Source organism: Hypanus sabinus, chromosome 9 (assembly GCF_030144855.1).
Source record: "Hypanus sabinus isolate sHypSab1 chromosome 9, sHypSab1.hap1, whole genome shotgun sequence".
Classification (NCBI taxonomy): domain Eukaryota; kingdom Metazoa; phylum Chordata; class Chondrichthyes; order Myliobatiformes; family Dasyatidae; genus Hypanus; species Hypanus sabinus.
This window is the reverse complement of record NC_082714.1, coordinates 131,805,151-131,819,362: the sequence shown is the minus strand read 5'-3', so window position 1 is coordinate 131,819,362 and position 14,212 is coordinate 131,805,151. Positions and strand designations below refer to the sequence as shown.

Sequence of the window (14,212 nt, the reverse complement as noted above, 5' to 3'; positions counted from 1 at the left end):
TCACGTAACAGCATCCTATTTCACTTACTAATAAACCTGATCACCAACTTTATGTAAAGCTTCATTTTCACCAAAATCAATTAGTTCCCAATATCACTGCAGTCTTAATCAAACAAACAAAGAGTGACTATCTTTGAAATCAAGGTTGAATGATGTATTAAAGGACCTAGTAAAACAGATCCACTAAAACCAAGGAGAAAACACAACATTTCACAGGCTGCACTGAAGACATTGCTGGAAATCAATCACCTGAATATTGTTGCATAATTGCAGCTACAACTCAAGACAGACAAAGCAATCATTCAATTTCAATTTGCACTGGACTTGCACATCAAGATTACTCAAGTGCCATCCAAATCTTTTTATCAAGACAAACAAAAATCAAGAAATGCACTAGGATGTTAATGCCTGTAAGTTCTACTTCAAGTCATACAACATTGTGACTGGGAAAATATCACCATTCCTTCTATGAAATTCATTTGAATCCTTGAACCTTTTGCTGTGATTCAAGAAGCTAGCTCATCTCTACCTTCTCAAGACAATAGGGAGGGCAGAAAATGCTGGCCTGGTTATAAACAATTTTTTTAAAATGACTGACTCAGAACTTTTGATATATTCCCATGTGTGATCAAAAGTAGGACGTAGCTCAGCATAAGAAATTGCCATCACTTAATTCTACAGAAGCAAAATATCACAACACACCCTCCCAAACCCAACTATGTCACCCTTTTGAGCAAAGGTAAATACCTTTTAAATAGTGAGTGTGCTGTTCGAAGTACTCCATTAATCACATGAAAATCTCCACTTTGAAAACGGTTAATCATTTCTGTTAGAAGATGTGGCCATTTTTGTGGAAAATCTTCACGGCCAATTATACTGATAGCGTCACTCAACTGAAGAAGAAAACAATGTGAACAAGGAACTAGAATAGTAAATAATAATTTTATTTGTACAAGTATAAGCTCACAGAGTACCTGTTTCTGAATCTGCTCAGGACTACTCAGCATCAAATTCACAATGTTGGCTTTGATAGCCACCCTATCTTGTTCACAGATTTTGTTTGGCTCATCTTCAACCTGAAAAATTTAAAAAAGACCAACATACTAAGAGAAGTTGCAGTAAATCTGATTATTATTATCATTGCCTTGTTAAAGATAATGTTTAAACAATGCTCAACTTAAATTATTCCTTTTCTATTTAAATTACTGATAAGACAAACACTATGGATGATACATTACTTAAGAACTTAGTTGTTCTGCCTAACATACCAACTGATTGACATCATTTTGCACTAAGACTAACCTCCTCATCAACAACATTGCATCAACTGCAAATATACTAACCATATTTCTTCTACATTTAATATATTAATATATAACAAAGAGACAGAATACCAGCATCAATCCATCAAACCAAACTTCTGGTTGCAGGTTTCCATTCACAAAACCAACCCTATCTCCTATTATCAAGTTAGCACCCAATCTGCCAAGGTCTATAAGCTATAACCTTTTGAACCAGCCTTCTTGGTAGGAATTCAAAGGCCTCACCGAAGTCCATTTAAATCAAATCAACCACACTGCCTTCTTCAGTCTAACTGTCTCTTCAATAAAGGTCAATGCAATTAGAAAGGATCTCCCAACAACAAATCTGTACTGTTTAACCCTCATCAATGCCTGCCTTTTCAAGTGTAGATTAATCCTGTCTCTCAGAAGTACTGTATTTTTTCCCAGTAACTTCCCTACCAGTGATATTAAATTAACTGCCCTTCTTTTATAAAGGTGTTATATTTGCTGTCTTCCAATCAGCTGGACACCTTCCCAAAGATTTAAACATCTATCTGGGCCCCAGCTTCACATTGCACACTGGACTACATCTCTTCAGGCATTGGGGTTTATCCATCTTTATTCCTGCTAAGGCACAGAATACTTCCCTTTGAATCTTAAAATGATCTAGAACTTCACCATCACAAAGGAACTGTCCAATTATTGTCTATCTCTCTAGTGCACATTGATGAAAAGTATTCATTTCAAGTGTTATGTACTCGTGACACATGACAGTGGTGCCCTTGTCACGTGATTGGGGTTGAAGCTGTACTGGACTTGAGGTAATGGTCTTGTGATGGCCGAGTGACGTCATTTTCCCACCAGTAGAGATCATGTGACAGGTTTTTTTTAATACAGGTTATAAAAGGTAGACCCCACCCTGTGAGGAGGGGCAGTTCGTGGCTGAATTTGCCAAGTTGACTTCATACCACTGCGTGTTTTAAGTGTTGACGCAGTTTAGTTGAAGGATGAAGTTTTTATCTAATGCCTAAAGTTTAAAAGGTCATTGCCAGCAGGTTCTTTACGATTCTGCTGGTTCGAGAAATTAGTGGAGAGTGAAGATCGAAGTTCAGGAGTTAAAGATCGAGGAGAATCGCTTTCTACGGTGAAACGGGGGCGACCTTTGTTTGATCCTTATTTGGAAGGATTTCGTTGACTATCTTCGCGTTAATCCCTGGGTTTACCAGAAAGGATTGAAGATAGTGAGGAAGGAAAGGTCAGTGCCTTTAAGCCGTTTCGTAAATTCTTCGTGGGAAGTTCGACGTCGGGGATCGAAGCAAAGCGACGTGAAAGAGAATTTAAATCGTCTTATAAAGTCTCTCTTTTTAAATGGACTGTGAGCATATCGAACTTTTGGCAATACCACTTTAAAGAACTGTTTTTGCAATATCGCTTTAAGAACTGTTTGGGCTGCCGCACAGCAGCTGTTTCCGGTTACGTTAGTGTTTGTTTACTTTTGGGGGGTTTGTTTTCTGTGTTTAATAAACGTGTTGTTTGTTAAAAAAAAAACCCTTGCCGAACTCATATATTTATTGTTGCCTGAAAACGTAATACAAGACACTGCTCAAGTGTTCCAGCTTCATGTACTGATTGCCCCTCGGTCTCTAAAAGTCTCAATCTTTCCCTAGTTACCTTTGAAACTACAGTATTGTACTCATCCAGTGACACTTCACATGATTTCCATTACATTTTATCATTTTATACTAATGCAAATCCATTAATATTGGGGAAGATGATATTCTCTACCACAATAACCTTTATCTGAATATATTAGCTGAGGCATAGCCAAGAAATTAATAGAACTAAGTTTGCAATTTTCATCTTATTACATTCATTTCCACTTCTTTTAAAACAAGATACAAAGCAAAGTTTGAATTTCTGTATGTCTAACCATATATTTCTGTATTAAGGTGTAGCAAAATCTCCATTAGCTTACTTACAATTCGCCAATTTCTTTTGATGTAATTCTTGAAAGTTACACTTGAACACACTTTCATGACATTATCTTGAGACTTTTCGACAAGAGTTAGCAGAAGCAATGGATAATTCTGGTTTCTTTCCACTGACTCAAGGAACTTTTCAGCTGAAAATCAAGAGCTATTATTTAATCATGTGCATAGAGAAAACAGGTACACTCATTCATTTGCTTAAAACAAAAACAAGTTGCTGCAATTAACATTTTTTAAATGGTCCTCTCCTCATCTGCTTTATGGAAAGATGCAATTCTCAGATTTGTTCACAGTAGTCCATTTATGACTCCACCTGGGTTCTGGACAGCTTAATTTCTTTTCCTCATGTCCGGTCTCTCCTTATTCCTTTGTCTTACTCTATACTTGCCAATAACATTTTAATGACTTGTGTACGAGGAGCTACAAGTGACTTCAAGGTGCCAATACTTTCAACCTTTGATTTAGTAGTCCGTATCATTCTTAGGTATAAAGAGGATGATCTTGTTGATCCTGCAGTTAACTTATGCGGCAAACTTTGCCTTATTTTCTTACTCTTAAAGACAACATCATTGTGATATTATGCCATTTGCAAAACATGGAAGTATAGCTTTCTAATCCAACATATCAAGTTAATAATAAATCCAAGTGTTGAAATCCAAATATATAACCTTGCAGAAGACAAGTCACATTCTGCCAATTTCAGTGCCACATTGTAAACACGAAATGCAAAGCAAGAACAACTGAATCAATGCCTCACTTGAAGACACTGTGGATCTCCAGAATCACTTCATCCTTTCACATAGCATTTTTCCACTATCCAAAAACCAAAGTGGTCTTTATTGGTGAAGCAGTAGTTTATTTGCACCTAATCACTTGCATTTAGTGGTCACAATGTGGGTTCCTCTACACGGGAGGAACCAAATGCAGATCATGTGATTTCATTGCAGAGGACCTGCATTAGGTCAACTGAAGTAACCTTGAGCTCCCTGCTACTTTAATTCTCCATGTCATTTCCCTCTTTGATTTACTTATGGCCTTCTGTGTTGTTTCAAAAAGGCCTAGTTGAGGAAGAAGTCATCTTCTCTAGACACACTGCAGCCTTTGGGACCCAATACCAAATTCTCTGAATTTAATTAACTCTTTCTTTCAACATCAGAACTGGCCATTTATAATTTTGGTTCAGGTTTTCTCCATCTACCAACAAAGCCTGGTCTGCTGGGCATTTCTAGTAGCTGCGGTATTTTCAACACAACAGAGCTCAACCCAATTCTAAGTGCCAAGGTACCACATGAATTGAACTGACTTCCAGGGTGCCTAGGCGCAACTCGAGTAGCAGCAGCACTCTCAATGGATACGATTAAATATTCCCATTTCAGCCTGTTACAGCTAAAAAGCGCAATTGCTTTCAAGTACAGTCAACAAAGACATTTTAATGAGTTTAAACGAACTATCACTGCACAAACTGATGAAAACAACACTGTTTGTGGTTGGAAGTGCCCACAGAGGACACTTTGGAGGAAGCACGGGCATAGATCAGGATTACAAGTGTGTTTAAGGAAACGGGGTTTTAAGCTCCCTACACCAACTATCTTGCTGGCAAATGTTCAGTTTCTGGTGAATAAAACTGATGATCTCAGTGCCAGGATGCTGAATTAGGACCACGTGTGTCCTTTGTTTCTCGGAATCCTGGTTAACCCCTTCCATACTGGATACAGCGATTCAGATCAATGGGTTTACTATACACCGTCAGGATAGATCTATGCAGTCTCACAAAAGCAGAGGTGGAGAAATATGCCTCATGATCAACTCTTCTAGGTGCATAAATATATCAGTGCTGTCCCAATTCTGCTCACCAGACCTGGAATATCTAGCAGTAAAGTGCCGTCCTTTTTACCTACCACAGGAGTTCTCTGGGGTCATTCTGGTAGTAGTTCACATTGCACCCTAGGCCAATGTCAAGCAGGCTGTAGATGATCTGAGTAATGGGATCAACATGCACGAAACAATGTTTTGGGAGACTTTAACAAGGCCACTCTGGAAAAAAAAAAATCACTAAGCAACTACCATCAACAGATCACTTGCAATACCAGAGGAAACTGGACCATTGCTACACCACCATCAAGAATGTCTACCTTGCTATTCCACGCCCTCACATCGGAGAGTCTGATCACCTAGTTGTACTTCTACACCGAGTATAGGCAGAGATGGAAGACTGCAGCACCAGCAGTGAGGACCAAGAAGGTATGGACAAAGGAAGTACAAGAATGCCGACAGAACTGCTTTGAATCGGTGGACTGGACAATATTCGGGATTCATCTTTGAGTCTGGATGAGTATGCTGCAGTTGTTACCAACTTCATTAAAACCTATGTGGCTGAGTGCGTGTCTACAAAGACTTACTGTACATTCCCAAACCAAAAGCCATAGATGAACCAGTAGGTACATCGTCTGCCGAAGGCAAGATCTGTGGCATTCAAGTCTGGCAACCCAGGCCTGTATGAGAAAAACAGGTATGATTTGCAGAGAGCTATTTCAAGGGTAAAGAGACCATTTCGAATGAGATTGGAGACAACATCAGAAGCACAGCAGCTCTGGCAGGGTCTGCAAGACATTACTTCCTACAAATTGAAACCCAATGGTATGAATGGCAGCAATGATTCACTACCAGATGAACTCAATGCCTTCTATGCACGCTTTGAAAGGGAGAACACAGATGCAGCTGTGAAGATCCCTGCTGCACCTGTTGACCCAGTGATCTCTGTCTCAGAGGCCGATGTTAGACTGTCTCTAAAGAGAGTGAACGCTTGCAAGACAGAAGGTCCTGATGGAGTACCTGGTAAGGCTCTGAAAACCTGTGCCAACCAACTAACAGGAGTATTCAAGGACATTTTTAACCTCTCACTGCTACGGGCAGAAGTTCCCATTTGCTTCAAAAAGGCAACAATTATACCAGAACAATGTGGGCTGCCTTAATGTCTATAGCCCAGTAGCACTCACATTGAAATGACGAAATGCTTTGAGAGGTTGGTTATGACTAGACTGAACTCCTGCCTCACCACGGCTTGGACCCATTGCAATTTGCCTATCGCCACAATAGGTCAATGGGAAATACAATCTCAATGGCCCTCCATACAGCTTTAGTTCACCTGGACAACGTCAGAATGCTGTTTATCAACTATAGCTCAACATTTAATACCATCAATCCAAATTGAGAACCTGGACCGCTGTACCTCCTTCTGCAAATGGATCCTCGACTTCCTTAGCAGAAGACCACAGTCTATGCAGATTGGTAATAACATTTCCTCCTCGCTGACTATCAACACTGGTGCACATCAGGTGCATGCTTAGCCCACTGCTCTACTCTCTGTATACACAAGATTGTGCAGCAAGGCATAGCTCAAATACCATCTATATATTTGCTGATGATACAACCATTGTCGGTAGAATCTCAGGTGGTGACGAGAGGGCGTACAGGAGTGACATACGCCAACTAGTGGAAAGGTGCAACAGCAACAATCTGTCACTCAGTGTCAGGAAGGATAAGACGAAGGAACACATACCAATCCTCAGAGGGATCAGAAGTGGAGAGAGTAAGCAGCTTCAAGTTCTTGGGCATCAAGATCTCTGGGGATCTAACCTGGTCCCAACACACTGATGTAGTCATAAAGAAGGCAAGACAGGAGCTAAAGGAGTAATAGGAGTTTGAAGAGATTTGGCATGACAACAAATAAACTCAAAAACTTACTATGGAGAGCATTCTGACAGGCTGCATCACTGTCTGGTACAGAGGGGCTACTGCACAGGACCAAAGGAAGCTGCAGGTTGTAAATCTAGCAAGCTCCATCTTGGGCACTAGCATACGAAGTACCCAGGACATCTTTAGGGAGCGGTGTCTCAGAAAGGCAGCATCCATTATTAAGGACCCCCAACACCCAGGGCGTGCCCTTTTCTCACTGTTACCATCAGGTAGGAGGTACAGAAGCCTGAAGGCACACACTCAGCAATTCAGGAACAGCTTCTTCCTCTCTGCCATCCGATTCCTAAATGGCCATTGAAGCTTTGGACACCTCACTTTTTTAAAAAAATATACCGTATTTCTGTTTTTGCATGTATTTTTTAATCTATTTAATATACGTAATTGATTTACTTGTTTATTTACTTTATTTATTATTATTTTTCTCTCTACTAGATTATGTATTGCATTGAACTGCTGCCGCTAAATTAACAAATTTCATGTCACATGCCAGTGATAATAAATGAGATTCAGACTTTTAGAAATAAAGTAAAGATAATGAGAAGCAAGAATCTAAAAATCAGATCTGACAGAACAAAACTGCAGTACAGTTATGAGATCTCAGTGTAAAGTTTGTGGTCAAATCAGAGCAAGGATATCAAAACTGTACAAAGGCTAACAACTAAAATAGTTGTTTAGATTTAGACTATGTACAAATAAACTGAGTAACACATTTGAACATAGCAATATTCTAAACATTAATAAATATAAAGATAATATATGTTTCACACAGATGATTTTGAGATAACTGCAGTTGAGTCTGTCTGAAGAACAATACATAAATTGAGAATAGATATAACAGACTTCAATTTGGTTTTATAAAAAATAGTTACCTGGCCTCCTAACTGCAGGATCAGGATCAAGAGTCTTCTTCAAAAATTCAGACAAGGATTGTAAATTGGCATCACTGAGATCCATGATCACAAATTCTAAATTGAAGAGATTGATACATCAAATTAATAACTGACATAAGGGACTTCTGTACTTATTTTCCCAACAGCAAGTATCCTGAGCACTCCAAGACTAAAGAATATGGGAAATTACAGAGCAGGCTATTTCTAAAGATAAAATACTAAATACAATTCAACTGAGGAAATTACTTCTGTTCTGTACTTTTGAATGAAAAAAAAATCAGTTTTTCTTTCATGGGATTAATTTAGAGCATAAGCCAGGCATGGTGTTTCACCACTGTTTATACCACCCACGATACAAATTCTTAGAATTTTTTTTTCTTGAAAAGCAGCTATGATACTTGGCTCAATTCATCCCAATGTTAAAGCACCCCAGATGAAACCAATACTTTGTGAATAAATTTCTCTGCACTCTCTGCTTATACTCCATGATGATTTTATATTGTTAACTACTACAAAGTCATCTTTTAAATTCTAATAAAATAATTTAAATAATCATTAAATTAATTGTAAATTGCCTTTCTTCAAAACCAATTTAATATTCATTCATTATCCAAAACTCTGTTTCGATAACATGCAACTACAAAAACATGGTCCTCTTGTCTAAGGAAGTTGCAGGAGTCATTTCTCCTTCGTCTTAATAGCAACCCAGAGTGAGACTTTGTCCCTTGGTTCTAGATACCACAGCAAGGGGAAACATTAACACTGCAGTTCTCTTATAAGAGTTTTGTCGTTTCAACAACAGCCTCAGACTTATCATCCTCCCAAACACTCTGCCATTATAAACAAACTTAGAATTAATATCTTTTCACGCAAATCACAGAATGCGAAGTTGTAATCCCTTTATCAATCCATGCACCAACTACCTTTGCCCAATCAATAAATAATTATTTTCTTCCTACTGCCCAATTTCTCAATTTAATCCAAAATGAAGTTGAATGTTTCGTCATATACCAAAGTACATGTATACATAGGTGCAATGAAAACTTACTTGTAGCGGCACCACAGGCACATAACATTATATATGCAAAATTCACAAAAAAAAAGAAATTATACAAAACTTTACAAGAAAGAGCACAGCTAGAACAAAAAATACTTGTGCAAAATGACCAGCGTTGTGGTCTGAGATAGTGAAAAGGGTTGTGCAGGTTGGTTCAAGAACCAAATGGTTGAAGCTAAATAGATGCTCTTGAATCTGATGGTGTGGGACTTCATGATTTGCCTTTCTGAAGCAGCACCTCATGTAGATTCTACTAATGGCTGGAGGAATGTGCCTATGTATTGGGCTGAGTTCAGTACTCCCTGCACCTCATGTTCCTGCAATAGTCAAAATGCCACATCAGACAATGATGCAACCAGTCAGGGTACTTCCAAATAACATGTGCTAGTTTGTTCAGTGACATACCAAATATCCTTAACCTCCTAAAAAAATAAAGATGCTGGAGCTCCTTCTTTGTGATTGCATCTGTGTGTTGCACCCACTGCAGGTCATCAAATATGTTAACACACAGGAATTTAAAGCTACTGATTCTCTCTACTACTGAACCACTAATGTAGATTGCAACACATTCAAGATCATATTTGCTCAGATTTTATTTAATAAATTTTAAGTATTAGAGAAAAGACCTTCTAAAAGTTCATATCTATTCATTCACCTTTACCTACTGATACTAACAACTCAGACAGGAAAAATAATCTGATTTTCATCATTTCCTTGACTCTGCCAAATAGTATTAAGCATTCTGATACTTTTCTCGTGATTGTGGATCCTAGCATTTCCTACCCTACCAAGGACAGTATAGTTTCCACGTTTTTTATCCTTTCTTCAGTTGAGTTAGATTTTTTAATCTAATCTGCAAGAACACTTAGAATTTATACAATTTTGCAAGATGACAATCACTGTACATATATATTATCACCAGTCACCTTCCTTAATGCATAACCTGTGGCATTGTCAGCTTTCCATAATTTCTCCAAATGCTATTCTTTAACTAATGTTGCTTGGTTTCTGGTCCTCATTATCTCTATATAGATTTTACTTCACTATTTCCAAGAATTTTTAGTGCCCATTTTCTGTGAAGACAAACAATTCAGTTGTCTGTCATTTCCTTATTTCACAATAACTTCTTGTTCAGACCCACATTAAGGTTTGATCATCTTTTCCTTTTACCCATCTATAATCTTCAGATTTGCACAACCCATTCTCTCTGCAATTTCTTGGTTTGTTGAGATTTTCTAGATCTTCAGGCATACTATTTATTTGGGCAAGACTAAGCCTTTTACTTTGACATAATATCACATTCAATTTCTCACAAGACCCAGCAGAACAACTTCTACCAGTGGAGTTCTGTGCCTTTACAGCAGGTGTTTCCCAACCTTTTTTATGCCATGGACCCGAACCATTAACTGAGGTTGGTTGGGACCCCTGCTTTAGAGGGATATTGTAAATGAGATATTCATTCTTTAAACAGTTTCTGCTGTCTTCTCCAGTTTTTCTTTCACTTTAATCACCCTTTGTTTAATTCTTAAATTCTCCCAGCTCTCAGGCTGTTCTTTTTGAGTACTAAAATGGGCAGACTGACAAAGCAAATTTAATTCTCAGAAATGCAGACGATGGAAACAGTCCTCAAAGTGTATGAGAATGCAGAAATCTAGGGATACACCTGTGATAGTTCACAAAATGGTAAAGAAATTACAGAATAAGGGAATCATTAAGAACCATGTGGCTTGGATGTTACTCGAATTATGTTCAGCTCTGCAGCAAACAAGAGAAAAGATCCAAGAGTGCAAGGATGATAGATTGGGGAATTTTTCCTGTGATGAGATTTTTCAGAAGATCTGTTGGAGTTTCTTATTAATCATTGATAGAAAGGTCAAGAACTGCAAACTATAGAATTGGAGGTTGATGTGTGAAGCAATAAGCTTCACACATCGAGTGGCTAGGCTTCAGAATGCAGTAGCAGGTGTAGTGAAGGAGGCTTATTTAATTGCAGAATTTAAATGGAAGTTATGTAAGTAACCAAAGGAAAACAATCTGCAGGGCTTCAGGTGATGGCACTGGACTGAAACTAGCTAATTGTTCTTGCATAGTCCTACTAAAACTGAAATAAGCCTAATGGGTTTGTATGTTATAAAGATTTTAAGATTATGTTAAGAGTTCAACCACTTTTGCTATTGCTAATTCAGCTCTTTCTAAACTTCTCAATGCCATTCTGTATTTTCAAATACACAATTCTTTGATACATTGCTGCGATTTATGCTTAAAAATGAAGCTTTAACTATAAAACTGTTACCAATACTTTAATTGCAGTATATTATCTAAAAATGTGATAGCACAATTGGGAAAAATACTAGACTATAAATGCTCTTAGATATGGAGCTGGAACTCAAATAAAACAAATATCAGAATTGGGAAAATCTGTACCTTTGTAATGATTTGATTTGTTTAAACAATACTCAAGTGTTTTGCTGTAGCTTGGTACATAACAATAATAAACAATACCAATACATTAATGTACCAAACCAACAGACTCAAAAGTAGATCCAAAAAACACAAAACAACAGCAGGAATAGGCAACTTGGTCCCTCAAGACTGGCCTACGATTCAACACAATTATGACTATCTTTGCTATCCTCAATTCTATAAATATCTGAAATACATTTTGAATTATCCATATGCAAAGTATTAATTTATTTCCACGTGCTGATAAATGGGTGGAAAGACAAAACCAATCATAATATTGATTATATACTTATTGCAATATTACCACCGTATTAGTGTAAGTACTATTTCTAATAGCATATATTTAAATTAAATAATTTGATATTTGAAATACACTCACTGAATCCAAACTATAAAACCACACCAAAGCAGCCAATTTATTTGCAAAATTCTAGAAGAAATAATAAACAAACTAATTACAGATAAGAATGTTTCTGCACTGACAGCAAATTTATATGGGATTACTGAAAAAACACAATGACAATGTGATGCTAAAGCTCAACTGCAGACAATATTACAAATAGGCGATACCCAAACAATGGGGAATGTCAGCACTGAGCATTGTCAAACTCTTCATTTAAAGTACTACGTAATATCTTAAAAATGAACTTCAGCCAATCTTACACCCGCTGACAATGACTAAGCTGTACATACCAGAGTTTGAAACGATGTACATACTGTTACAGTGTTTGAAAGAATCTTGTCTTTAGTTGACTGTTATTAGTGTCAATGACTGAATCAAGCTATCCAACTCAAACAAGTGACTCCAATGTTGCTATCTTACATAGTACATTCTCCAACATAAGGTAAGGCACTCTTATTAGAATTGGTCAATTCTGACTATTAGCCATATACAGTTTCGGCTGTATTACAGCCCTGCTATTAACAAATCTTAAAATTCCACATTGCCCCATACATTGCAGAGGTGTTCCTTTTGTCCTAACCGTTCCCCCCTCACCTTCCTGCAACTAAATATCTTTGTACTTAATATGAATGCCCACAAGGAAATGAATCTCAGGGTTGTATAAGGTTACATACATGTACTTTAATAAATTTATTTTGAACTATAGAAGTAGGTCTCTCTCTTAACACAGTTGCTGACAGACCCAATAAGCATTTTTAGCAATTTATACCATGGTTCAAACATCTCTCAGAGAACAAAATCCAGCCTTCATGTGGCAAGAGTATGGTTGACTCTGATTCAGTTGTATCTTACCCAAAACTCTCTGAAACAAATCCAAAAATTCTCCTGAGAAGTTGGTTTGGAAGCTGGGATGTTTCAGGCCTCCTTCAGTCAAAAAAATGTTTACTTTTTTTTGGGGGGGGGGGTTAACTTTTATATTTATTTCTGTTATAAATTAATATCCACTATTGGATTAAAATAAACTTCTTTGTGGATACTAAAGCACAATTATGTCAGACTAAAGATGATATTTTTGGCATACTAAAATGTTAAATGCAGCATTTGTTTCCAGGGAAACAAAAGTCAAGCTTCTAAGAGACTTGCAGGTCAATTTCCTATGGCCTCTCTCACATATATCAAATGTGTCCAACTTGAATGTAAAGGAGAATGTAAAATGGCATAAAATGGGCAGAGACACCGGATGATTCCAAGAAAATGTCAACAGACGTTTGAAAATTAATTCTCCATACACATGCAGCTTCATCTAACGCCTTTGTAGGTTTTGATTTAAAAATCTGAATTTGTTCACTACGTTATGATTTACAATGCATTTTATTATAAACCTATCAAGCAGCCTATATTTATGTATATCAATGCTGAAGCAGGCACTGATAATGACCGCTGCATTATGTAAAAGAGGAGTTACAAGGCTTCATTCTGAACAAGGCCCTGGACTCGGTGGCCACTCAAACACGCTAAAAGAAGCTTAGCTGATTGACAAGAGGTTCAGCCAATTGTAAAGTCGACAGAGCCAACGTTGTGTGCACAACCACCAATCAATGATGACGAGGAAAAAGGCAGGTATGAAAAGAAAATGCTCACGCCCAACATCGCACTCAATCCGGGCCGCTCATCTGCCGAAGGCACCAAAATCGCGCCTCCCCCCTCCTCTCCTTACCAGAAGTACCCTGGGTACAAAAAAAAAATCAGCAACGACTGGCCCAAGAACCTCACCGGCCTTGTGAATGTGAACCTACAACAACCACCCAGCGTCAACCCTGTTACATTTAAACACTGCGAAATACGGCCCAGATTCTGAAATACAGACAACCACAAATAGGTCAGTCACATGAACTCATTGAAAATTACTAAAATGGCAAAAGGTGAGACGCAACAAGAGAAGCCGATGTTTCCATACCACTCTTCTCTACCTTTTAAATCAAAGCGAATTCAGTTGCACAAGCTCGCCTTCCAGTTCAAACAGAAGGAAAATGGCGCGCTGCCTAGCACAAGCATGCGCGCTGCACCGACCCGGTCACCTAGCACGAGCATGCGCGCTGCACCGACCCGGTCACCTAGCACGAGCATGCGCGCTGCACCGACCCGGTCACCTAGCACGAGCATGCGCGCTGCACTGAGGCAGTCACCCCACACAACGCATGCGTTCTGCACCGACCCGGTCACCTAGCACGAGCATGCGCGCTGCACTGAGCCAGTCACCCCACACAACGCATGCGTTCTGCACCGACCCGGTCACCTAGCACGAGCATGCGCGCTCCACTGAGGCAGTCACCCCACACAACGCATGCGTTCTGCACCGACCCGGTCACCTA

The 14,212-nt window shown here is 38.5% G+C and overlaps 1 protein-coding gene across 3 annotated transcripts in view; it reads right to left on the bottom strand.

The window, feature by feature from the left end:
• Nucleotides 1-13,929, bottom strand: part of cse1l (CSE1 chromosome segregation 1-like (yeast)) — a 45,098-nt gene extending 31,169 nt beyond the window's left edge. Inside the window, exons 1-5 of one of the 3 annotated variants that reach the window (XM_059980585.1) lie at nucleotides 13,811-13,929; nucleotides 7,897-7,992; nucleotides 3,263-3,405; nucleotides 975-1,076; nucleotides 748-893 (exon numbers count right to left, since the gene is read on the bottom strand). In XM_059980585.1, coding sequence (XP_059836568.1) covers nucleotides 748-893; nucleotides 975-1,076; nucleotides 3,263-3,405; nucleotides 7,897-7,981 — 476 coding nt within the window. In that variant the 5' untranslated portion in view covers nucleotides 7,982-7,992; nucleotides 13,811-13,929. Of the gene's footprint in view, nucleotides 1-747; nucleotides 894-974; nucleotides 1,077-3,262; nucleotides 3,406-5,169; nucleotides 5,306-7,896; nucleotides 7,993-13,797 lie in introns of those variants that run through there. The other 2 variants (XM_059980586.1, XM_059980587.1) reach the window with 2 other exon arrangements.
• Between the last annotated feature and the right edge of the window lie 283 nt (nucleotides 13,930-14,212).